The sequence below is a fragment of the Pseudophryne corroboree genome, chromosome 2 (assembly GCF_028390025.1).
Source record: "Pseudophryne corroboree isolate aPseCor3 chromosome 2, aPseCor3.hap2, whole genome shotgun sequence".
Classification (NCBI taxonomy): domain Eukaryota; kingdom Metazoa; phylum Chordata; class Amphibia; order Anura; family Myobatrachidae; genus Pseudophryne; species Pseudophryne corroboree.
In genome coordinates this window covers 130,958,586-130,986,029 of record NC_086445.1, presented here as the reverse complement: position 1 = coordinate 130,986,029, position 27,444 = coordinate 130,958,586, and the positions used below count along the sequence as shown (strand labels likewise).

General features: G+C 46.8%; 1 protein-coding gene across 2 annotated transcripts in view; it reads left to right on the top strand.

Moving 5' to 3' along the window:
- The window catches only part of LNX2 (ligand of numb-protein X 2), a 374,999-nt gene that overhangs the window by 242,710 nt on the left and 104,845 nt on the right, over positions 1–27,444 (top strand). For both annotated transcript variants that reach the window (XM_063951718.1, XM_063951717.1), the window contains exon 3: positions 17,829–18,076. In XM_063951718.1, the coding sequence (XP_063807788.1) occupies positions 17,829–18,076 (248 nt within the window). The remainder of the gene's footprint in view (positions 1–17,828; positions 18,077–27,444) is intronic.

The following is a 27,444-nucleotide window of genomic DNA, read 5'->3' as shown; positions in this document are numbered from 1 at the left end:
TTCCTATTTAGGTAAGATGTTATTGTTTGTCTGTGTATATCACTATTTTCTTATTTTGTTATGCCTGCCTTGACAACGGTGCTTGCGGCACCGAAACGTTGGCTGCTATAGGCATGTTTTCTGATGTGAACCAGTAAATTATCTTTTCAAGTCTTGGAGTGCCACAGTCCATTGCTGTTTATATATATATATATATATATATATATATATATATGTATGCATGTTTAATATGCTATGTGTATATGTATATATGTATTGTATGTATGTATGTATGTATGTATATATATATATGTGTGTGTGTGTGTGTGTGTGTGTGTGTGTGTATATATACAGTATATATATGTGTGTGTAGATAGATAGATAGATATATTCATACCTCCCAACTCTCCCGATTTTCGCGGGACAGTCCCATTTTTTGGGGACTGTCCCGCTGTCCCACCCGCGGGCCGCAGTGTCCCGCGGTGGGGGGTGGCAGTTGGGAAGCTCTGTCTCTCACTGACCTGCTTAGCAGAGCAGCGGTGAATAGACGCTGTGCGCATGCGCACAGCATCTATTCACTAGAAAAATATATACACACAAAATCCGGCGCTATTGTTGTTGTGAAGACGCCTGCTGCTATGTCCAAAAGGCTAGGTTCACAGCCTGAACAACAACAACATACAAAAATACAAGGACAGCGCTGGCACATTCACATTAAAAATAGTTGTTTTTAATAACCCATATAAGGACATTCAAATATACAATATTACTATTTGATATAATTAAAATATGCAATTCATACCATATTTATAATTATACACAGGCATTAAATTACAACTGAGACACCAGTTACTATTGTAGCAGATTGACGAGAAAGGTTACAATTGTGACAATAGTGTTGGATGAGATTGCTCAGGTTAAGTGTTTAGCTGCACGTAATTATACATAGTTAGGAGTGTTTAAATTCTCTGGTTGGCAACAAAAGATAGTAATATGGTATGAATTGCATATTTTAATTATATCAAATAGTAATATTGTATATTTGAATGTCGTTATATGGGTTATTAAAATCAACTATTTTTAATGTGAATGTGCCAGCGCTGTCCTTGTATTTTTATCTATTCACTGGAGTCAGAGGGAGAGAGGGCATGTCAGCGGCTCACAGTGCGCTGGGCATGCCCCCTTAGTGACGAAAATGGGGGCGTGGCTCGCGATACGGGCCCGCCACAAAGCCACGCCCCTTTTCTAAGGCCACACCCCCTTTCCGGAGCGCGCGTGTGTCCCTCCTTCCAGATATGAAAAGTTGGGAGGTATGTATATATACACACAGACACACTAGTTTTACGGACCCAGCATATACTGGGTCACCTCAGTCCCCACCCCCGTGCTTGGCTCCACCCAGTTCTGGAAACCCCCCCATGCAAATCCTGCGTTTGCCACTGACCCTGCACCTCTTTTTTCAATACTCACCTCTCTAGAGTCCTCCGTCGGCGACAGCACCTCTCCACAAATCGGCGGCAGCACCTCTCCACAAATTGGCGGCAGCACCTCTCCACAAATTGGCGACAGCACCTCTCCACAAATTGGCAACAGCACCTCTCCACAAATTGGCGACAGCACCTCTCCACAAATTGGCGACAGCACCTCTCCACAAATTGGTGACAGCACCTCTCCACAAATCGGCGGCAGCACCTCTCCACAAATCCTCCAATGTAAAGAAGTTTTACCCTGGAGGAATTTGGAACCTATGTATTACACGTAAAATAATAGTTCTTCACATGTTTGACAGATCATATACCAGAGGGACATTAAACTTTTCAGTATGCTGTGTCATAATTTCTACCACCTGCACATGGAGATATTCATTGTTTCTCCCCTTATTAGCTTCATTTGGGACCTTTCTTCCTAATGTGAATGTCCGCCTTCTACAAATAAGTTCACAGACATGTCAAGGCTGTATGGGTAACATGCTCATGCGCTTTATACTAAAGACGTAAGTGCCTTCTCACAGTTAGCATTGCTACATAAGAATCATGGTATTTTACTTATAAGAACAACGCCAGGAGAGCTAGTAATATCAGATGTGATGTGTAGATCAAGTGTAGCAGCTTGAATTATGGTCCCTGGAGTTTCTTAGATCACATGTAAGAAAAGAGGAGACAACACATAAAGGGTGTCATTCCGAGTTGATCGTTAGCTGCTGTTGTTCGCAGCGCAGCGATCAGGCTAAAAATTGGCATTTCTGCGCATGCGTATGCCCCGCAATGCGCACGCGCGTTTTCATTCGCACTGGCGGCCGCTAGAAGATTGACAGGAAGGGGGTATTTCTGAGTGTCAACTGACCGTTTTCAGGGAGTGTTTGCAAAAACGCAGGCGTGTCTGGAAAAATGCAGGCCTGGCTGGGCGTTCGCTGGGCGGGTGTATGACGTCAAATCCGAACACGAATAGGCTGAAGTGATCGCAAGCGCTGAGTAGGTTCAGAGCTACTCAGAAACTGCACAAACTGTTTTTGCAGAGCTCGGCTGCACATACGTTCACACTTCTGCTAAGCTAAAATACACTCCCCAGTGGGCGGCAGCATAGAGTTTGCACAGCTGCTAAAACTAGCCAGCGAGCGATCAACTCGGAATGCGGGCCATAGAGTAATACCTCCTGAGTTCTGAGGTGAGGAATAGCGGGAGGTAAAAAGTGACTGTTACCTTGTGAATGAATGGTGATAGTAACAGGATGTAGTTATGGGAATAGAACCTGTGGCAAACCCCCCTTCGCGCCAGTCACGCATACCCAACCTGGATAGCCAAAAGACTGGTTCATTTGTAGACTGGCCAGGCTAGAAGACATCCCTACTTTCTTTGATCATGTTGATATAAACGTGACAGGACAGGAAGGTTGGATCCTTGCTGGATGATGAGACAAGGATCAAACTTGTGAAGGAACAAATCATCTACTAATTTAACTTGAAAGGAACAAAAGTAGAAACAAATAAGCACAACTAAAGCTGGGGTCACACCAGATGATGGTGTCACCCAGGGAATCCATGGAATGATACATGGCACTGCACAATCCGCTCCATGACGGTGTGATGTATTGTTACATACTGCATGTGACAACACTGCATCGGCCATGAAATCATCCCATTGAACGTGCAGAAAATGAATTTGGTGGATTTGAGGGTACACACCCTATGTAGATGGTCGTTGTGATCCGTCCCATATATTGTGTGTATCCAGCTTTAGTGCTTTATACCAATAATTTATATAATAAAATATGTAAAAAAACAACAAAACACAGTCTGCAGGCATCAGGAACGGTCTGACAGTTCCCTGTTCCATACAGTGATTACACACAGACAATATTAGTGATGTGCACCGGAAATTTTTCGGGTTTTGTGTTTTGGTTTTGGATTCGGTTCCGCGGGCGTGTTTTGGATTCGGACGCGTTTTGGCAAAACCTCCCTGAAATTTTTTTGTCGGATTCGGGTGTGTTTTGGATTCGGATGTTTTTTTTACAAAAACCCCTCAAAAACAGCTTAAATCATAGAATTTGGGGGTCATTTTGATCCCATAGTATTATTAACCTCAATAACCATAACACTCATTTCCAGTCTATTCTGAACACCTCACTCCTCACAATATTATTTTTAGTCCTAAAATTTGCACCGAGGTTACTGGATGACTAAGCTAAGCGACCCAAGTGGCCGACACAAACACCTGGGCCATCTAGGAGTGGCACTGCAGTGTCAGACAGGATGGCAGATTTAAAAGCATAGTCCCCAAACAGCACATGATGCAAAGAAAAAAAGAGGTGCACCAAGGTCGCTGGATGGCTAAGCTAAGCGACCCAAGTGGCCGACACAAACACCTGGCCCATCTAGGAGTGGCACTGCAGTGTCAGACAGGATGGCTAAGCTAAGCGACCCAAGTGGCCGACACAAACACCTGGCCCATCTAGGAGTGGTACGGCAGTGTCAGACAGGATGTCAGATTTAAAAAATAGTCCCCAAACAGCACATGATGCAAAGAAAAAAAGAGGTGCACCAAGGTCGCTGGATGGCTAAGCTAAGCGACCCAAGTGGCCGACACAAACACCTGGCCCATCTAGGAGTGGCACTGCAGTGTCAGACAGGATGGCACTTCAAAAAATAGTCCCCAAACAGCACATGATGCAAAGAAAAATTAAAGAAAAAAGAGGTGCAAGATGGAATTGTCCTTGGGCCCTCCCACCCACCCTTATGTTGTATAAACAGGACATGCACACTTTAACAAACCCATGATTTCAGCGACAGGGCCTGCCACACGACTGTGGCTGAAATGACTAGTTGGTTTGGGCCCCCACCAAAAAAGAAGCAATCAATCTCTCCTTGCACAAACTGGCTCAACAGAGGCAAGATGTCCACCTCCTCCTCATCGTCCGATTCCTCACCCCTTTCACTGTGTACATCCCCCTCCTCACAGATTATTAATTCGTCCCCACTGGAATCCACCATCTCAGGTCCCTGTGTACTTTCTGGAGGCAATTGCTGGTGAATGTCTCCACTGAGGAATTGATTATAATTCATTTTGATGAACATCATCTTCTCCACATTTTCTGGAAGTAAACTCGTACGCCGATTGCTGACAAGGTGAGCGGCTGCACTAAACACTCTTTCGGAGTGCACACTGGAGGGGGGGCAACTTAGGTAAAATAAAGCCAGTTTCTGCACGGGCCTCCAAATTGCCTCTTTTTCCTGCCAGTATACGTACCAGCGGGTGGGCTCGGAATTCTCAGCCTTTTCCTCGCAGACCCAGTTGTGGGAGAATGTGAAGGAGGAGCTGTTGACGGGTCACGTTCCGCTTGACTTGACAATTTTCTCACCAGCAGGTCTTTGAACCTCTGCAGACTTGTGTCTGCCGGAAAGAGAGATACAACGTAGGTTTTAAATCTAGGATCGAGCACGGTGGCCAAAATGTAGTGCTCTGTTTTCAACAGATTGACCACCCGTGAATCCTGGTTAAGCGAATTAAGGGCTCCATCCACAAGTCCCACATGCCTAGCGGAATCGCTCTGTTTTAGCTCCTCCTTCAATCTCTCCAGCTTCTTCTGCAAAAGCCTGATGAGGGGAATGACCTTACTCAGGCTGGCAGTGTCTGAACTGACTTCACGTGTGGCAAGTTCAAAGGGTTGCAGAACCTTGCACAACGTTGAAATCATTCTCCACTGCGCTTGAGTCAGGTGCATTCCCCCTCCTTTGCCTGTATCGTAGGTAGCTGTATAGGCTTGAATGGCCTTTTGCTGCTCCTCCATCCTCTGAAGCATATAGAGGGTTGAATTCCACTTCGTTACCACCTCTTGCTTCAGATGATGGCGGGGCAGGTTCAGGAGTGTTTGCTGGTGCTCCAGTCTTAGGCAGGCCGTGGCTGAATGCCGAAAGTGGCCCGCAATTCTTCGGGCCACCGACAGCATCTCTTGCACGCCCCTGTCGTTTTTTAAATAATTCTGCACCACCAAATTCAGTGTATATGCAAAACATGGGACGTGCTGGAATTTGCCCACATGTAATGCACGCACAATATTGGTGGCATTGTCCGATGTCACAAATCCCCAGGAGAGTCCAATTGAGGTTAGCCATTCTGCGATGATGGTCCTCAGTTTCCGTAAGAGGTTGTCAGCTGTGTGCCTTTTCTGGAAAGCGGTGATACAAAGCGTAGCCTGCCTAGGAACGAGTTGGCGTTTGCGAGATGCTGCTACTGGTGCGGCCGCTGCTGTTCTTGCTGCGGGAGGCAATACATCTACCCAGTGGGCTGTCACAGTCATATAGTCCTGAGTCTGCCCTGCTCCACTTGTCCACATGTCCGTGGTTAAGTGGACATTGGGTACAACTGCATTTTTTAGGACACTGGTGACTCTTTTTCTGACGTCTGTGTACATTCTCGGTATCGCCTGCCTAGAGAAGTGGAACCTAGATGGTATTTGGTACCGGGGACACACTAACTCAATAAATTCTCTAATTCCCTGTGAATTAACGATGGATACCGGACACACGTTTAACACCACCCAGGCTGCCAAGGCCTGAGTTATCTGCTTTGCAGCAGGATGACTGCTGTGATATTTCATCTTCCTCGCAAAGGACTGTTGGACAGTCAATTGCTTACTGGAAGTAGTACAAGTGGTCTTCCGACTTCCCCTCTGGGATGAGGATCGACTCCCAGCAGCAACAACAGCAGCGCCAGCAGCAGTAGGCGTTACACTCAAGGATGCATCGGAGGAATCCCAGGTAGGAGAGGACTCGTCAGACTTGACAGTGACATGGCCTGCAGGACTATTGGCTTTCCTGTCTAAGGAGGAAATTGACACTGAGGGAGTTGGTGGTGTGGTTTGCAGGAGCTTGGTTACAAGAGGAAGGGATTTAGTTGTCAGTGGACTGCTTCCGCTGTCACCCAAAGATTTTGAACTTGTCAATGACTTCTGATGAATGCGCTCCAGGTGACGTATAAGGGAGGATGTTCCTGGGTGGTTAACGTCCTTACCCCTACTTATTACAGCTTGACAAAGGCAACACACGGCTTGACAAATGTTGTCCGCATTTCTGTTAAAATAATTCCACACCGACGAGGTGATTTTTTTTGTAATTTGACCAGGCATGTCAATGGCCATATTCGTCCCACGGACAACAGGTGTCTCCCCGGGTGCCTGACTTAAACAAACCACCTCTCCATCAGAATCCTCTTTGTCAATTTCCTCCTCAGCGCCAGCAACACCCATATCCTCATCCTGGTGTACTTCAACGGTGACATCTTCAATCTGACTATCAGGAACTGGACTGCGGGTGCTCCTTCCAGCACTTGCAGGGGGCATGCAAATGGTGGAAGGCGCCACCTCTTCCCGTCCAGTGTTGGGAAGGTCAGGCATCGCAACCGACACAATTGGACTCTCCTTGGGGATTTGTGATTTAGAAGAACGCACAGTTCTTTGCTGTGCTTTTGCCAGCTTAAGTCTTTTCATTTTTCTAGCGAGAGAATGAGTGCTTCCATCCTCATGTGAATCTGAACCACTAGCCATGAACATAGGCCAGGGCCTCAGCCATTCCTTGCCACTCCGTGTCGTAAATGGCATATTGGCAAGTTTACGCTTCTCCTCAGACGCTTTTAATTTTGATTTTTGGGTCATTTTACTGTACTTTTGTTATTTGGATTTTACATGCTCTCTACTATGACATTGGGCATCGGCCTTGGCAGACGACGTTGATGGCATTTCATCGTCTCGGCCATGACTAGTGGCAGCAGCTACAGCACGAGGTGGAAGTGGATCTTGATCTTTCCCTATTTTACCCTCCACATTTTTGTTCTCCATTTTTTTATGTGTGGAATTATATGCCAGTAATATATCAATAGCAATGGCCTACTGTACCGTACTGCTATATATATACTGGTGGTCAGCAAAATTCTGCACTGTCCTCCTACTATATATACTGCGCACAACTAAAATGCACCACAGGTATGCATGGATATTATACTTGACGACACAGAGGTAGGTAGAGCAGTGGCCTACTGTACCGTACTGCTATATATTATATACTGGTGGTCAGCAAAATTCTGCACTGTCCTCCTACTATATATACTGCGCACAACTAAAATGCACCACAGGTATGGATGGATAGTATACTTGACGACACAGATGTAGGTAGAGCAGTGGCCTACTGTACCGTACTGCTATATATTATATACTGGTGGTCAGCAAAATTCTGCACTGTCCTCCTACTATATATACTGCGCACAACTAAAATACACCACAGGTATGGATGGATAGTATACTTGACGACACAGAGGTAGGTAGAGCAGTGGACTACTGTACCGTACTGCTATATAATACTGGTGGTCACTGGTCAGCAAAATTCTGCACTGTCCTCCTACTATATACTACAATGCAGCACAGATATGGAGCGTTTTTCAGGCAGAGAACGTAGATATTTTGAGCACAGATATTTGCAAGCACACTGAGCACAGATATTTGCAGCACACTGAGCACAGATATTTGCAGCACACTGAAAACAGAAACTGAGAGAACGCTGCATGTCCTCTCCCTATCATCTCCAATGCACGAGTGAAAAATAAGAATTTACTCACCGATAATTCTATTTCTCGTAGTCCGTAGTGGATGCTGGGGACTCCGTAAGGACCATGGGGAATAGACTGCTCCGCAGGAGACTGGGCACACTAAAAGAAAGATTTGGTACTACCTGGTGTGCACTGGCTCCTCCCTCTATGCCCCTCCTCCAGACCTCAGTTAGGATACTGTGCCCGGAAGAGCTGACACAATAAGGAAGGATTTTGAATCCCTGGTAAGACTCATACCAGCCACACCAATCACACCGTATAACTCGTGATATTCTACCCAGTTAACAGTATGAATAACAACTGAGCCTCTCAACAGATGGCTCAACAATAACCCTTTAGTTAGGCAATAACTATATACAAGTATTGCAGACAATCCGCACTTGGGATGGGCGCCCAGCATCCACTACGGACTACGAGAAATAGAATTATCGGTGAGTAAATTCTTATTTTCTCTAACGTCCTAGTGGATGCTGGGGACTCCGTAAGGACCATGGGGATTATACCAGAGCTCCCAAACGGGCGGGAGAGTGCGGATGACTCTGCAGCACCGAATGAGAGAACTCAAGGTCCTCCTCAGCCAGGGTATCAAATTTGTAGAATTTAGCAAACGTGTTTGCCCCTGACCAAGTAGCAGCTCGGCAAAGTTGTAAAGCCGAGACCCCTCGGGCAGCCGCCCAAGATGAGCCCACCTTCCTCGTGGAATGGGCTTTCACTGATTTAGGATGCGGCAAACCAGCCGCAGAATGCGCCAGCTGAATTGTGCTACAAATCCAGCGAGCAACAGTCTGCTTAGAAGCAGGAGCACCTATTTTGTTGGGTGCATACAGGATAAAAAGCGAGTCAGTTTTCCTGACTCCAGCCGTCCTGGAAACATAAATTTTCAAGGCCCTGACTACGTCCAGTAACTTGGAATCCTCCAAGTCCTTAGTAGCCGCAGGCACTACAATAGGTTGGTTCAAGTGAAAAGCTGATACCACCTTAGGGAGAAACTGGGGACGAGTCCTCAATTCTGCCCTATCCATATGGAAAATCAGATAAGGGCTTTTACACGACAAAGCCGCCAATTCTGACACACGCCTGGCCGAAGCCAAGGCCAATAACATGACCACTTTCCACGTGAGATATTTGAGATCCACGGTTTTAAGTGGTTCAAACCAATGTGATTTTAGGAAACTCAACACCACATTGAGATCCCAAGGTGCCACAGGAGGCACAAAAGGGGGCTGAATATGAAGCACTCCCTTTACAAAAGTCTGAACTTCAGGCAGTGAAGCCAGTTCTTTCTGGAAGAAAATCGACAGAGCCGAAATCTGGACCTTAATGGAACCCAATTTTAGGCCCATAGTCACTCCTGACTGTAGGAAGTGCAGAAAACGACCCAGCTGAAATTCCTCTGTGGGGGCCTTCTTGGCCTCACACCACGCAACATATTTTCGCCAAATGCGGTGATAATGGTTTGCGGTTACTTCTTTACTGGCTTTTATCAGCGTAGGAATGACTTCCTCCGGAATGCCCTTCTCCTTTAGGATCCGGAATTCAACCGCCATGCCGTCAAACGCAGCCGCGGTAAGTCTTGGAACAGACAGGGCCCCTGCTGTAGCAGATCCTGTCTGAGCGGTAGAGGCCATGGGTCCTCTGATAACATTTCTTGAAGTTCCGGGTACCAAGCTCTTCTTGGCCAATCCGGAACCACGAGTATCGTTCTTACTCCTCGCCTTCTTATTATTCTCAGTACCTTTGGTATGAGGGGCAGAGGAGGGAACACATAAACCGACTGGTACACCCACGGTGTCACTAGCGCGTCCACAGCTATCGCCTGAGGGTCCCTTGACCTGGCGCAATATCTCTTTAGCTTTTTGTTGAGGCGGGACGCCATCATGTCCACCTGTGGCCTTTCCCAATGGTTTACCAACAGTAGGAAGACTTCTGGATGAAGTCCCCACTCTCCCGGGTGTAGGTCGTGTCTGCTGAGGAAGTCTGCTTCCCAGTTGTCCACTCCCGGAATGAACACTGCCGACAGTGCTATTATGTGATTTTCCGCCCATCGGAGAATCCTTGCGGCTTCTGCCATCGCCATCCTGCTTCTTGTGCCACCCTGTCGGTTTACATGGGCGACTGCCGTGATGTTGTCTGACTGGATCAGTACCAGCTGGTTTTGAAGCAGGGGTTTTGCCTGACTTAGGGCATTGTAAATGGCCCTTAGTTCCAGAATATTTATGTGCAGGGAAGTCTCCTGACTTGACCATAGTCCTTGGAAGTTTCTTCCCTGTGTGACTGCTCCCCAGCCTCGAAGGCTGGCATCCGTGGTCACCAGGACCCAGTCCTGTATGCCGAATCTGCGGCCCTCTAGAAGATGAGCACTCTGCAGCCACCACAGTAGAGACACCCTGGTCCTTGGAGACAGGGTTATCAGTTGATGCATCTGAAGATGCGATCCCGACCACTTGTCCAAGAGGTCCCACTGGAAGGTCCTTGCATGGAACCTGCCGAATGGAATTGCTTCGTATGAAGCCACCATTTTTCCCAGGACTCGTGTGCAGTGATGCACCGATACCCGTTTTGGTTTTAGGAGGTCTCTGACTAGAGATGACAGCTCCTTGGCTTTCTCCTGCGGGAGAAACACTTTTTTCTGTTCTGTGTCCAGAATCATCCCCAGGAACAGTAAGCGTGTGGAAGGAACCAGTTGTGACTTTGGGATGTTTAGAATCCAGCCATGCTGTTGTAGCACTTCCCGAGATAGTGCTACTCCGACCAGTAACTGCTCCCTGGACCTCGCCTTTATTAGGAGATCGTCCAAGTACGGGATAATTAAAACTCCCTTTTTTCGAAGGAGTATCATCATTTCTGCCATTACCTTGGTAAACACCCTCGGTGCCGTGGACAGTCCAAACGGTAGTGTCTGGAATTGGTAATGACAATCCTGTACCACAAATCTTAGGTACTCCTGGTGAGGAAGGTAAATTGGGACATGCAGGTAAGCATCCTTGATGTCCAGGGATACCATGTAATCCCCCTCGTCCAGGCTTGCAATAACCGCCCTGAGCGATTCCATCTTGAACTTTGATTTTTTTATGTATGTGTTCAAGGATTTCAAATTTAAAATAGGTCTCACCGAACCGTCCGGTTTCGGTACCACAAACAGTGTGGAATAGTAACCCCGTCCTTGTTGAAGTAGGGGCACTTTTACTATCACCTGCTGGGAATACAGCTTGTGAATTGCCTCTAGTACAGCCTCCCTGCTCGAGGGAATTGTCGGTAAGGCCGATTTGAGGAAACGACGGGGGGGAGTCGCCTCGAATTCCAGCTTGTACCCCTGAGATACTACTTGAAGGATCCAGGGATCCACCCGTGAGCGAACCCACTGATCGCTGAAATTTTTGAGGCGGCCCCCCACCGTACCTGGCTCCGCCTGTGGAGCCCCACCGTCATGCGGCGGATTTGGAAGAAGCGGGGGAGGACTTTTGTTCCTGGGAACCTGCTGCGTGGTGCAGTTTCTTCCCCCTTCCTCTGCCTCTAGACAGAAAGGACCCGCCTTTTCCCCGCCTGTTTTTCTGGGTTCGAAAGGACTGCACCTGATAGTACGGCGCTTTCTTAGGCTGTGAGGGGACATGGGGTAAAAATGCTGACTTCCCAGCTGTTGCTGTGGAAACAAGGTCTGAGAGACCGTCCCCGAATAACTCCTCACCCTTATAAGGCAAAACTTCCATGTGCCTTTTAGAATCTGCATCCCCTGTCCACTGCCGAGTCCATAAACCTCTCCTAGCAGAAATGGACAATGCACTTATTCTAGATGCCAGCCGGCAGATCTCCCTCTGTGCATCTCTCATGTACAAGACTGAGTCTTTTATATGCTCTATGGTAAGCAATATAGTGTCCCTGTCCAGGGTGTCAATATTTTCTGACAGGGAATCTGACCAAGCAGCAGCAGCACTGCACATCCACGCTGAAGCAATAGCTGGTCTCAGTATAACACCAGTGTGTGTATATATAGACTTTAGGATAGCCTCCTGCTTTCTATCAGCAGGTTTCTTTAGGGCGGCCGTATCCGGAGACGGTAGTGCCACCTTTTTAGACAAACGTGTGAGCGCTTTATCCACTCTAGGGGGAGTTTCCCAACGTGACCTATCCTCTGGCGAGAAAGGGAACGCCAATAGTAATTTTTTTTTTTTTTTTTTAAATCACCAATTTCTTATCAGGGAAAGCCCACGCTTCTTCACACACTTCATTTAATTCTTCAGATGGGGGAAAAACTATTGGTAGTTTTTTCTCCCCAAACATAATACCCTTTTTTGAGGTACCTGGGTTTATATCAGAAAGGTGTAAAACCTCTTTCATTGCCTCAATCATGCCACGAATGGCCCTAGTGGACATTAAATTTGACTCATCGTCGTCGACACTGGTATCCGTATCCGTGTCGACATCTGTGTCTGCCATCTGAGGTAGTGGGCGTTTTAGAGCCCCTGATGGCCATTGAATTGCCTGGGCAGGCACGGGCTGAGAAGCCGGCTGTCCCGTATTTGGCCTGTCGTCAAATTTTTTATGTAAGGAGTCGACACTCGCACGTAATTCCTTCCATAAGTCCATCCACTCAGGTGTCTGCCCCGCAGGGGGTGACATCACATTTATAGGCATCTGCTCCGCCTCTACATAAGTCTCCTCATCAAACATGTCGACACAGCCGTACCGACACACCGCACACACACACAGGGAATGCTCTTAAAGGAGACAGGACCCTACAAAAGCCCTTTGGGGAGACAGAGATAGAGTATGCCAGCACACACCAGAGCGCTATATAATGCAGGGACTAACTGAATTATGTCCCTTATAGCTGCTATAATATTTACTGTGCCTCAATCTGTGCCCCCCCTCTCTTTTTTACCCTTTTCTGTAGTGTAGACTGCAGGGGAGAGTCAGGGAGCTTCCTTCCAGCGGAACTGTGAGGGAATAATGGCGCCAGTGTGCTGAGGGAGATGGCTCCGCCCCTTTTTCGGCTGACTTTTCTCCCGCTTTTTTCTGTATTCTGGCAGGGGTAATTACCACATATATAGCCTCTGGGGCTATATATTGTGGTTATTTTGCCAGCCAAGGTGATATTATTGCTGCTCAGGGCGCCCCCCCCCCCCAGCGCCCTGCACCCTCAGTGACCGGAGTGTGAAGTGTGTATGAGGAGCAATGGCGCACAGCTGCAGTGCTGTGCGCTACCTTGGTGAAGACTGAAGTCTTCTGCCGCCGATTTTCCGGACCATCTTCTTGCTTCTGGCTCTGTAAGGGGGACGGCGGCGCGGCTCCGGGAACGAACACCAAGGACGGGTCCTGCGGTCGATCCCTCTGGAGCTAATGGTGTCCAGTAGCCTAAGAAGCCCAAGCTAGCTGCAAGCAGGTAGGTTCGCTTCTTCTCCCCTTAGTCCCTCGTTGCAGTGAGCCTGTTGCCAGCAGGTCTCACTGTAAAATAAAAACCTAAAATATACTTTCTTTCTAGGAGCTCAGGAGAGCCCCTAGTGTGCATCCAGCTCGGCCGGGCACAGAAATCTAACTGAGGTCTGGAGGAGGGGCATAGAGGGAGGAGCCAGTGCACACCAGGTAGTACCAAATCTTTCTTTTAGTGTGCCCAGTCTCCTGCGGAGCCGTCTATTCCCCATGGTCCTTACGGAGTCCCCAGCATCCACTAGGACGTTAGAGAAATGGCGGCAATGCGCGGCTCCTTATATAGAATACGAATCTCGCGAGAATCCGACAGCGGGATGATGACGTTCTGGCGCGCTCGGGTTAACCGATCAAGGCGGGAGGATCCGAGTCTGCCTCGGAACCGTGTAAAATGGGTGAAGTTCGGGGGGGTTCGGATTCCGAGGAACTGAACCCGCTCATCACTAACAGACATCATCACATAGTGTAGGTAGTATAATATGATGCCAATAGAAGCCGCAGGATTTGTATAAGAGAAGCTAGAGGTCATATCTGAAGATCTGTATAGATTGTTATTGTACTTTATTTTCTTCTCAGGATAGTCTGAGTTAGGGCTTATTTGAGGATTAATGTCTCCAGAGTGAAAGTTATGCAGAAAATAAAAATACTGATTTTACAAAGCATGAAATAAGAAAATAAAATCTGTCCAAAGCGAATCTACAGTATTCATTGCATTGCCTTCACTTTCAAAAGCTTTGTGGTGAGATAAGGGGATCAGTATTGGGTAGTGGGTCTGGTCTAACATCCTCCCCAGGCATCATTATTATTATTATTATTATTATTATTATCCTTTATTTGTATGCCATCACAAGGGTTCTGCAGCACCTTACAAAGGTGTGTGTACAAAGCTGGATAACATTACGTTCTTGTGATGTATGTATATGCAGCTGGAACAGCTGTTATAAGAGTTAATTCAACACTATTATGTGACTGCATTAAGCCCATCACATCACAGATCTAATGCTTCAGCCAAGTTAATAATCTTTATTGTATGTACTGGGTTCATCCGTGGATATGGCATGGTGGACGGCTGGATAATTGGGGGTGCAGTGTCGGCACATTTGGTATTTGACTACTAGTGAATAGTCCAGAGTTTCCTAAACCCAAACTCTGCCATTATAGTCCAGGTTTTAAAGATATCCATCCTTGATTCCAGATAGTTAAGTCAAATTGACTGAGGTACTAATTGTCACCTGTGCTCAAGCATGGTAATCTTTGAAACCTAGACTGTAATGGCGGTGTTTGGGAAACTCTGCAATAGGCTGTTCCTGCATTCTGCTATCATGGGGTAACAAATTACGGCCCTCATTCCGAGTTGATCGGTCGCAAGGCGATTTTAGCAGAGTTACACACGCTAAGCCGCCGCCTACTGGGAGTGAATCTTAGCTTCTTAAAATTGCAACCGATGTATTCGCAATATTGCGATTACTAACTACTTAGCAGTTTCAGAGTAGCTCCAGACTTACTCTGCCTGTGCGATCATTTCAGTGCTTGTCGTTCCTGGTTGACGTCACAAACACACCCAGCGTTCGCCCAGGCACTCCCACCGTTTCCCCGGCCACTCCTGCGTTTTTTCCGGAAACGGTAGCGTTTTCAGCCACACGCCCCTGAAACGCCGTGTTTCCGCCCAGTAACACCCATTTCCTGTCAATCACATTACGATCGCCGGAGCGAAGAAAAAGCCGTGAGTAAAAATACTTTCATCATAGTAAAGTTACTTGGCGCAGTCGCAGTGCGAACATTGCGCATGCGTACTAAGCGGATTTTCACTGCGATGCGATGAAAAATACCGAGCGAACAACTCGGAATGAGGGCCTACCTTTGTTAAACCACTTCGATTTTCTTTTAAATTTCTATTAAATTGTTAAGTTTGATTAACTTTCAGGAAGAAAAGCAATACCTTAAATGCACAAATGTTCAGGCCGCTGCGACCGCTACGCGCGCGTGTGTGTAAAACCCCTATGAAATGCGTACACGTACACGTTGCTATTATTATTATTATTATTATTATTATTATTATTTTATTATCTTTTATTTATATGGTGCCACAAGAGGTTCACAACAACTTACATAAACATGAACAGTATGATGATCACAAAAATGTAACTTGCGTACATTACAAAACATTGTAGAACAAGGAGAGAGTTTCTAATCATTGCTGCATTACCAGTCATAAGACCCAAATTAGCAGCGGGATGGCCGAAACCAATGGTTTAGTGCTGTTGTTGGCATTGAGGAGATGATGGTATAAGTGAGGCAAGGAAAAGCACAAGAGGGAAGAGGGCCCTGCTCATTCCAAAGGTAGAGCGCAACATGGGCAAAATATTGGGGGCAAGAGTGGGAGAAAGTAACCAGTTGGCAAGAGATGCGGGATTCATTTGTGAGTGGGAGTGTGAAGGGAGATGAGGCCAGAGATGTTAATGAAAGAGGATTGGGTGAGGGCTGTGTAAGTGAGTGTGAGGAGTGGGAATTGGATTCTGAAGGGGAAGGGGAGCCAGTGTAGGGCTTGTAGGTGACAGGGGGCAGACGTAGTACGTTGGAGAGGAAGATGAGCTGGGCAACATCGGTATCCGGTCTCTAAGTCAACCACACTTAGGTCGACCTCTATTGGTCGACAGTAAGTAGGTCGACATGGTTTCTAGGTTGACAGGTACTCTAGGTCGACATGAGTTTTTTAAAAACAATTCTTCATTTTTTAAACTTTTTTATACTTTACGATCCATGTGGAATACAATTGGTAATGGTAACCTGTGCCGAGCGCAGCGGTAGCGGAGCGAAGCACCTTGCTCGAAGCGCGAGCCATGCGAGGGGACATGTGCACTAATTGGGGACCCCGGTCACTGTACAGAGAAAACGACACCAAAAAAAGTGCAAAAACTCATGTTGACCTTCTGTCATGTCGACCTAGTACATGTCAACCTAGAGTCCCAGTCAACCTAGAAACCATGTCAACCTACTTACTGTCGATGAATAGTGGTCGACCTAGACACTGTCGACCTAAGTTTGGTCGACCTTGCATACCACACCCGGGAGCATCATTGAGGACAGATTGGAGTGGAGAGAGGTGTTTGGCATGGAGGCCTGATAAGAGGAGGTTACCGTAGGCCAGTATACAGATGACCAGTGAGTGGATGAGGATCTTGGTTTTCTTCAGTGTGAGAAAGGGTCTGATCCTGGAGATGTTTCTGAGATGGAAATGACAGTACTGTATATGTGGTGTGAGGGCGTGGGAGGAGTCAATGGTAATTCTAAGACAGCAGGTGGTGCTGTCAATAGTTAATTAAATTGAGGGATGTGATTTTATTCAGAAGGGTGATCAAGGTTATTAGCTCAGTCTTAAACTAGGTACAGGTTGAGTATCCCTTATCCAAAATGCTTGGGACCAGAGGTATTTTGGATATGGGATTTTTCCGTATATTGGAATAATTGCATACCATAATTAGATATCATGGTGATGGGACCTAAATCTAAGCACAGAATGCATTTATGTTACATATACACCTTATGCACACAGCCTGAAGGTCATTTAATACAATATTTTTAATAACTTTGTGTATTAAACAAGGTTTGTGTACATTGAGCCATCAAAAAACAAAGGTTTCACTATCTCAGTCTCACTCAAAAAAGTCTGTATTTCGGGATATTCCGTATTTCGGATATTTGGATATGGGATACTCAACCTGTACCTGTTCGGGCCGCTCTGCCGACCTATCTAACAATTAGTAAGAGCATACACACTTACCAATCGTCTGCCTGATGTGTAGTGTCTGACGTCACAACTGGGCGAGCATTTAAATGTGTATCTGTAGATATATTGGCCATCTGTGCTGCAGGGCCAAAGCAATATGTCTGAACTACACCATTCACAGACATATTGGGGGTACACGCCGACCAACGGGCTCACGATATAACAGCCGTTCGATTGGAAGGCCGATCTATATCGCTCAGTGTGTACCCGGTTGTAGACATGGTAAGTTTAAGAAAGCGCTGGAACATCCAAGAGGAAATTCCAAAATTTACAAAAAATTTTAATTATACACAATTATCACAGTATATAATTCAATTATAGCACGTTCATACAAATCAGAAAGCCATGTTTGGTTTCCTGTATCAAGGGCTGTTGAAATAATGTTAATGCCATTATATTTTACAATTACATAAATAGAACCCTGGTATGCGATCTAGAAACGGCAACCTTCCTAATCCTAGATAATCCTGGAGGTACAGTAACAAGCCACAACATGTAATGAAACAGTTCAGTGCAGTTCACTAAAGAGTTTCTTTTGTTTCCAGGTGTCCCGGAGCATCTCACCGGAGAGAGGTATTGGACCAGAGAAGGGCCAGCAAGCTGCAGATTGAGATTGAAGGAGAAAGTGGGCCAGGGGTGACTGATCATCCGTCGACTGTATCTCCAGATATAGACAAAGCAGCACCTGGGTCTGCTCTCCTGGAGAGAAACATGACTCCGACAGTTCTGCCTGTGTGGTCAGATGACCAGGGCTTTGATAACCTTGCCTTTGAGGAGAGCACTGTAGCTGACAGTAAGTACAGTATATCATCCCACGTGTATGCAAAGCATAAAACTGCCTTTCTTCATTCATTAACCTACTATATATATATATATATATATATATATATATATATACTGTGTGTGTGTGTGTGTGTGTGTGTGTGTGTGTGTGTGTGTGTGTGTGTGTGTGTGTGTGTGTGTGTATATATATATATATATCACAGTCCAAACCCGTCACTCCAACGTGACAGCGCAACCACAAAAAATAATAACTTACTTGTGCGCCCTCCTGGGGTATGGCAACTCCCTGTAGATATAGAGAAATGAGGCGGCACTCCCAAGATTTATAAAAGATACATTTTAGTGCATACTACAAAGTGGAAACATTACAATGTTTCAGGGAATGATACCCCATCATTCTGATGATGGGGTATCATTCCCCGAAACGTTGTAATGTTTGCACCTTGTATTGTGCACTAAAATTTATCTTTTATAAATCTTGGGAGTACCGCCTCATTTCTCTCTCTCTCTCTCTCTCTCTCTCTCGCTCTGTATATATATATATATATATATATATATAAAAAACATGAGTTTATCAAAATTGAATGAAGAGTTTTAGTATTTGATATAACTGATTGCAGAAAGTCTATGGAAGTATAGGAGTGTGAGCTAGCTGATAGCAGAGGACAATAACATTTTAATATATGCTTAGCAAATGTCAAACATCTCCAGTTATATTGTGACAATTATAATGGTGTAGTCCAGTGGTTCTCAGACTCTGTGCTGAGGCACCCTGGGGCGCCTTGGGACACTTGTAGGGGTGCCCTGGGTTTGTGGTCCAGGACCAATTCAAATTATTTATTGTTAATGGAATAGGCAAACCTAGTCCTGGTGGCTGACAATAATAAAATATGTAGACAAACAGAAGCAAATCTTGTCCCTCACCACACAACTAAACCTAAGGATGAGATAAACACAATTTACTTAATTTAATATTTCTTTCTAAATATCTCAATATTTTGGCCTAGGGTTGCCGTGAAAAAATAGCTGATACTCTAGGCGCCGTGATTCAAAAAAGTTTGGGAACCACTGGTGTAGTCTTATTGTGCTACTAGATTTAGCATAGTATATCTAATAAAGTCCAAATTGTGACTGTCACATTGCAGTTGCCATTATACGGATAGCGACAAGCTTGCAAACATAGCTGCCTACTGTACATCATTAAATGAGGTTATCACTTAACTAAAATGATGGTGCATATTACATTTGGCAGCCTATATGGTTTTCCATGTAAGACCTGGCATCGTATATGGTGCTGCGTATTATACGGGTGGTCTTCATTTTGCCGGCTGTCGGTATCCTGGCGCACAGCATACCGGCGCTGGAATCCCGACACCTGGCATACTGACACTTTTTCTACCTCTTGGGGGTCCACGACCCCCCTGGAGGGAGAATAGCGCACGCCACCGTGCCTGCAGCATGGCGAGCCCACAAGGGGCTCATTTGCGCTCGCCCTGCTGTCGGTATGCCGGCGGTCGGGATTCCGGCGCCGTTATGCTGGTCGCCGGGAGCCCGGCCGCCGGCATACCCTTCTACACCCGGATTATACCTGTCACCAGGTATGGTCGTATATAGTAGACTTGGCACCAAATATGTTTGTGTATATCAGACTTGACCCCATATATCATTCTGATTGTTAGACACTGTAGTAGAAATGCACATTAGCCTTAACAGTTGTTATGGTTCTGCGTATTAGACTTCACATCAAATATGGCTCTAACAGTTATACTTGGCCCCTGATGCAAGATATCGTTGTGCATATTAGCTCTGGCACCAAAAATTCCTCTACTCACTAGACTTTGCACAAGCTGTGTCTGTGACATATACACTTGGAAACAGATATGGCCAGGCATTCTAGCTTGGCACTCGATATAACTCAGCTGTGTATCTGTTACAATGCTTGGCTCAGAAGATTATACTAGATGCCGTATATCAGTATTTTATATCTGGCACAAACAATGTCTCAGCAGACAATGGTTTATAGCGCGGTGTTAGTGCCATGAGGCCTGATTCAGTTGTGGTTGGATTCAGCATCGCTGCTGCTTCCTTGGAGTTCTAACATATGTAATGCAGCAGGTGTCTGGTATAAGTCAACGCCTATTGCATACATTTGTGATTCAGTGCAGCATCCGGGAATGCAGCATCGGATCACCCGTGACACCATCGACTGACTGAGTGACCCATGAGGCCTTGCAGGCCAGCCCCCACAGCTCCTTCCAAGAGACCATGAAATCCCCATTGGAAGATGGAAATCCTGGCCTTGTCACTCCCACAAAATGAAGCCAACACGCCTCCATTTTGTGCAACATCTGCTGTCACCGCCCCTCCCCGCCGCCAAATGATGGCAGACTGTCACTTGACATCTGAAGCTGTAGTGCATGCAACGACGCAGGACCCATACTGCACATACACAGTACGGGTTCACATGTGCAGAGTATTGAACATCTGTACCTTGTAACTGTAGCCACAGATGTGTCAGGGCCTGAATCAGGGCCATCCATGTTGAGATCTGTAAATATCTACCCTACCAGTTGTGTCAGGACTGTTCCACAGACACGTGTTATCTGATCTGGCTCACTGAACTTACAGCAAGGCAGGCTCCATAAGACACTCTTTTCCTCTTTTGGCGTCAGAGTGACGTTGTCAGTATGCAGGTCCTAGAGCAGGCCGTTCCCCAAGGTCAGTGTTTATGATCCCAGTGACTGAATGACACTGGGTAAAAAGGAGGGCAATAGGAAGGTATTATAGGCCCCTGCCTACTAATACGAACATGAGTGCTTGCCTCAAGTTTGCCAAAGTGCAATCACCAGAATGACCAGCAAGAGTTTTGGAATAATTATCTATTGACCTATGAAAAAAAATAACTAAAAAGTGGAAGTGGACCTTTTATGGTTGAGAGGGGATTCCTTATGTCTGGTTGAAAAACTAACACTAACTTTGGGGGATATATTTCAAGCCCGGGGAGAGAAATAAAGTGAAGTACAGTACAGTGTAAGTTGACATAGGAACAATACAGAGAGCTCAATGTTCCATTCTGAAAGTGTGAGATGAATCATAGATTCCATGATCGCTCACCGAAAGCCCAAAGTGTGTGGGAAGACCAGTAATCAGATCCATAGGTAATTTCCATAGGTATTTAATGCTATATGCAAAGAACAATTTTTTATTTTCTTTCTCTGACGTCCTAAGTGGATGCTGGGACTCCGTAAGGACCATGGGGAATAGCGGCTCCGCAGGAGACTGGGCACAACTAAAGAAAGCTTTAGGACTACCTGGTGTGCACTGGCTCCTCCCACTATGACCCTCCTCCAGACCTCAGTTAGAATCTTGTGCCCGGCTGAGCTGGATGCACACTAGGGGCTCTCCTGAGCTCCTAGAAAAGAAAGTATATTTTAGGTTTTTTATTTTCAGTGAGATCTGCTGGCAACAGACTCACTGCTACGAGGGACTAAGGGGAGAAGAAGCGAACCTACCTGCTTGCAGCTAGTTTGGGCTTCTTAGGCTACTGGACACCATTAGCTCCAGAGGGATCGAACACAGGACCCGACCTCGATCGTCCGGTCCCGGAGCCGCGACGCCGTCCCCCTTACAGAGCCAGAAGCATGAAGATGGTCCTGAAAATCGGCGGCAGAAGACTTCGGTCTTCAACAAGGTAGCGCACAGCACTGCAGCTGTGCGCCATTGCTCCTCATGCACACCTCACACTCCGGTCACTGATGGGTGCAGGGCGCTGGGGGGGGGGGGGCGCCCTGAGCAGCAATATTAACACCTTGGCTGGCAAAAAAATCACAATATATAGTCCTAGAGGCTATATATGTGAAAAATACCCCTGCCAGAGATCCATAAAAAAGCGGGAGAAAGTCCACCGAAAAAGGGGCGGGGCTATCTCCCTCAGCACACTGGCGCCATTTTCTCTTCACAGTGCAGCTGGAAGACAGCTCCCCAGGCTCTCCCCTGTAGTTTTCAGGCTCAAAGGGTTAAAAAGAGAGGGGGGGCACTAAATTTAGGCGCAAAATTGTGTATTATAGCAGCTATAAGGGAAAAATCACTGTGGGTAGTGTGAATCCCTGTATTATATAGCGCTTTGGTGTGTGCTGGTATACTCTCTCTCTGTCTCCCCAAAGGACTTTGTGGGGTCCTGTCCTCAGTCAGAGCATTCCCTGTGTGTGTGCGGTGTGTCGGTACGGCTGTGTCGACATGTTTGATGAGGAAGGTTACGTGGAAGGCGGAGCAGATGCCGATAAATGTGATGTCGCCCCCTGTGGGGCCGACACCAGAGTGGATGGATAGGTGGAAGGTATTAACCGACAGTGTCAACTCCTTACATAAAAGGCTGGATGACGTAACAGCTGTGGGACAGCCGGCTTCTCAGCCCGCGCCTGCCCAGGCATCTCAAAGGCCATCAGGGCCTCAAAAAATGCCCGCTACCTCAGATGGCAGACACAGATGTCGACGCGGAGTCTGACTCCAGTGTCGACGAGGTTGAGACATATACACAATCCACTAGGAACATCCGTTGCATGATCTCGGCAATGAAAAATGTGTTACACATTTCTGCATTAACCCAAGTACCAAAAAAAAGGGGTTTTTATGTTTGGGGAGAAAAAGCAGCCAGTGTTTGGTTCCCCCATCAGATGAGTGAATGAAGTGTGTGAAGAAGCGAAAAAGTTACTGATGGCGTACCCTTTCCCGCCAGAGGATAGGTCACGTTGGGAGATATCCCCTAGGGTGGATAAGGCGCTCACACGTTTGTCAAAAAAGGTGGCACTGCCGTCTTAGGATACGGCCACTTTGAAGGAGCCTGCTGATAAAAAGCAGGAGGCTATCCTGAAGTCTGTATATACACACTCAGGTACTATACTGAGACCTGCAATTGCCTCAGCATGGATAGTGCTGCTGCAGCGTGGTCTGTTACCCTGTCAGGACAGGGATACTATTTTGCTAACCATAGAGCATATTAAAGACGTAGTCTTATATATGAGGGATGCACAGAGGGATATTTGCCGGCTGGCATCCAGAATTAATGCAATGTCCATTCTGCCAGGAGGGTATTAGGGACCCGGCAGTGGACAGGTGATGCTGACTTTAAAAAGCACATCTGCCTTCTAAGGGTGAGGAATTGTTGGGGATGGTCTCTGGGACCTCGTATCCACAGCAACAGCTGGGAAGAAAAAATTTGACCTCAGGTTTCCTCACAGCCTAAGAAAGCACTGTATTATCAGGTACAGTAATTTCGGCTTCAGAAAAGCAAGCGGGTCAAAGGCGCTTACTTTCTGCACAGAGACAAGGGAAGAGGGAAAAAGCTGCACCAGACAGCCAGTTCCTAGGATCAAAAATCTTCCCCCGCTTCCTCTGAGTCCACCGCATGACGCTGGGGCTCCACAGGTGGAGCCAGGTGCGGTGGGGGCACGTCTCGGGAACTTCAGCGACCAGTGGGCTCGCTCACAGGTGGATCCCTGGGTTCTGCAAGTAGTATCACAGGGATACAAGCTGGAGTTCGAGGCGACTCCCCCTCACCGTTACCTCAAATCAGCCTTGCCTGCTGCCCTCGGAGAAAGGGGAGGTAGTACTGGCGGCTATTCACAAGCTGTACTTCCAGCAGGTGATAATCAAGGTACCCCTCCTTCAACAAGGCCGGGGTTACTATTCCACAATGTTTGTGGTACCGAAACCAAACGGTTCGGTGAGACCCATTCTAAAATTTAAATCCTTGAACACTTATATACGAAGGTTCAAGTTCAAAATGGAATCGCTCAGGGCGGTTATTGCAAGCCTGGACGAAGGGGATTACATGGTATCACTGGACATCAAAGATGCTTACCTGCATGTCCCCATTTACCCTCCTCACCAGGAGTACCTCAAAATTGTGGTACAGGACTGTCATTACCAATTCCAGACGTTGCCGTTGGTCTGTCCCCGACACCGAGGGTATTTACCAAGGTAATGGCCGAAATGATGATACTCCTTCAAAAAAAAAGGGAGTTATAATTATCCCTACTTGAACGATCTCCTTATAAAGGCGAGGTCCAGGGAGCAATTGTTGGTCGGAGTAGCACTATCTCGGGAAGTGCTACAACAGCACGGCTGGATTCTGAATATTCCAAAGTCGCAGCTGGTTCCTACGACGCGTCTACTGTTCCTGGGTATGGTTCTGGACACAGAACAGGAAAAAGTGTTTCTCCCGGAGGAGAAAGCCAAGGAGTTGTCATCTCTAGTCAGAGACCTCCTAAAACAAATACAGGTGTCGGTGCATCAATGCACGCGAGTCCTGGGAAAGATGGTAGTTTCTTACGAAGAAATTCCATTCAGCAGGTTCCATGCAAGGATCTTCCAGTGGGATCTGTTGGACAAGTGGTCGGGGTGGCATCTTCAGATGCATCGGCTGATAACCCTGTCTCCAAGGGCCAGGGTGTCGCTGTTGTGGTGGCTGCAGAGTGCTCATCTTCTAGAGGGCCGCATATTCGGCATACAGGACTGGGTCCTGGTGACCACGGATGCCAGCCTTCGAGGCTGGGGGGCAGTCACACAGGGAAGAAACTTCCAAGGACTATGGTCAAGTCAGGAGACTTCCCTACACATAAATATTCTGGAACTAAGGGCCATTTACAATGCCCTAAGTTAGGCTAGACCCCTGCTTCAACACCAGCCGGTGCTGATCCAGTCAGACAACATCACGGCGGTCGCCCATGTATACCAACAGGGCGGCACAAGAAGCAGGATGGCGATGGCAGAAGCCACAAGGATTTTCCGATGGGCGGAAAATCATGTGTTAGCACTGTCAGCAGTGTTCATTTCCGGAGTGGACAACTGGGAAGCAGACTTTCTCAGCTGGCACGACTTCCACCCGGGAGAGTGGGGATTTCATCCAGAAGTCTTCCAAATGATTGTACACCATTGGGAAAGGCCACAGGTGGACATGATGGCGTCCCGCTTCAACAAAAAGCTAAAAAGATATTGCCCAAGGTCAAGGGACCCTCAGGCGATAGCTGTGGACGCTCTGGTGACACCGTGGGTGTACCAGTCGGTTTATGTGTTCCCTCCTCTTCCTCTCATACTCAAGGTACTGAGGATAATAAGAAAAGAGGAGTAAGAACTATACTCATTGTTCCGGATTGGCCAAGAAGAGCTTGGTACCCGGAACTTCAAGAACTGATCTCAGAGGACCCATGGCCTCTGCCGCTCAGACAGGACCTGCTGCAGCAGGGGCCCTGTCTGTTCCAAGACTTACCGCGGCTGCGTTTGGCGGCATGGCGGTTGAACGCCGGATCCTGAAGGAAAAGGGCATTCTGGAGGAAGTCATCCCTACGCTGATAAAGCTAGGAAAGAAGTGACTGCAAACCATTATCACCGCATATGGCGAAAATATGTGGCGTGCTGTGAGGCCAGGAAGGCCCCAACATAGGAATTTCAGCTGGGCCGTTTTCTGCACTTCCTACAGTCAGGGGTGACTATGGGCCTAAAATTGGGTTCCATTAAGGTCCAGATTTCGGCTCTGTCGATTTTCTTCCAGAAAGAACTGGCTTCACTGCCTGAAGTTCAGACATTTGTTAAGGGAGTGTTGCATATTCAGCCCCCTTTTGTGCCTCCAGTGGCACCTTGGGATCTCAACGTGGTGTTGGATTCCTAAAGTCGCATTGGTTTGAGCCACTTAAAACCGTGGATTTGAAATATCTCACGTGGAAAGTGGTCATGCTGTTGGCCTTGGCTTCGGCCAGGCGTGTGTCAGAATTGGCGGCTTTGTCATGTAAAAGCCCTTATCTGATTTTCCATATGGATAGGGCCGAATTGAGGACTCGTCCCCAGTTTCTCCCTAAGGTGGTATCAGCTTTTCATTTGAACCAACCTATTGTAGTGCCTGCGGCTACTAAAGACTTGGAGGATTCCAAGTTGTTGGACGTAGTCAGGGCCCTGAAAATGTATGTTTCCAGGACAGCTAGTGTCAGGTAAACTGACTCGCTATTTATCCTGTATGCACCCAACAAGCTGGGTGCTCCTGCTTCAAAGCAGACTATTGCTCGCTGGATCTGTAGTACGATTCAGCTTGCACATTCTGCGGCTGGACTGCCGCATCCTAGATCAGTGAAAGCCCATCCCACGAGGAAGGTGGGCTCTTCTTGGGCGGCTGTCCGAGGGGTCTCGGCTTTACAACTTTGCCGAGCAGCTACTTGGTCGGGGTCAAACACATTTGCAAAATTCTACAAGTTTGATACCCTGGCTGAGGAGGACCTAGAATTTGCTCATTCGGTGCTGCAGAGTCATCCGCACTCTCCCGCCCGTTTGGGAGCTTTGGTATAATCCCCATGGTCCTTACGGAGTCCCAGCATCCACTTAGGACGTCAGAGAAAATAAGATTTTACTCACCGGTAAATCTATTTCTCGTAGTCCGTAGTGGATGCTGGGCGCCCATCCCAAGTGCGGATTGTCTGCAATACTTGTATATAGTTATTGTTTAACTAAAGGGTTATTATTGAGCCATCTGTTGAGAGGCTCAGTTATATTTCATACTGTTAACTGGGTATAGTATCACGAGTTATACGGTGTGATTGGTGTGGCTGGTATGAGTCTTACCCGGGATTCAAAATCCTTCCTTATTGTGTCAGCTCTTCCGGGCACAGTATCCTAACTGAGGTCTGGAGGAGGGTCATAGTGGGAGGAGCCAGTGCACACCAGGTAGTCCTAAAGCTTTCTTTAGTTGTGCCCAGTCTACTGCGGAGCCGCTATTCCCCATGGTCCTTACGGAGTCCCAGCATCCACTACGGACTACGAGAAATAGATTTACCGGTGAGTAAAATCTTATTTTTACATTTATTTGTCGTAAGATGTACAGTAAGAAGGTTTATGTCAATGTTTTAAAACTACATGAGCCCTACCGAAAACCAAGTATTAGGTGGAATTCAGTATTCACAGGACCTGCCGATGTTGTCCATACTTGTAATGGTTCCACATTGCATTACCCTGTATAGTAATTACCTTCTGTTTTAAACAGCCTGAGCAGTTGGCCTGGCAGGTAGTTAGGTCAGGGGATTGTTATAGGCATCCGGATCTCTCAGACATATATATCAGGCACTTGGGTTTGATGTGCATTCCACCATACTAATGTTTCCAAATCTCCTCCCATTACTACTGAGAATGTCTTAACAGTGTTAATGTTTTTTATTTTTTTTATATTTTCAAATGTACATATATAAATAGCAGTGGGCAATGAGAGAGCAAATAACAGCAATCAACTAATAAAACATGACACAGTGTGGGTGGGTACACACTAGACGGTGTGCTCTATGAGCGACATTGCCTAGTGTGTTCCCTTCCCTACCGAGGCGGTCGTCGGCAGTGACTTTC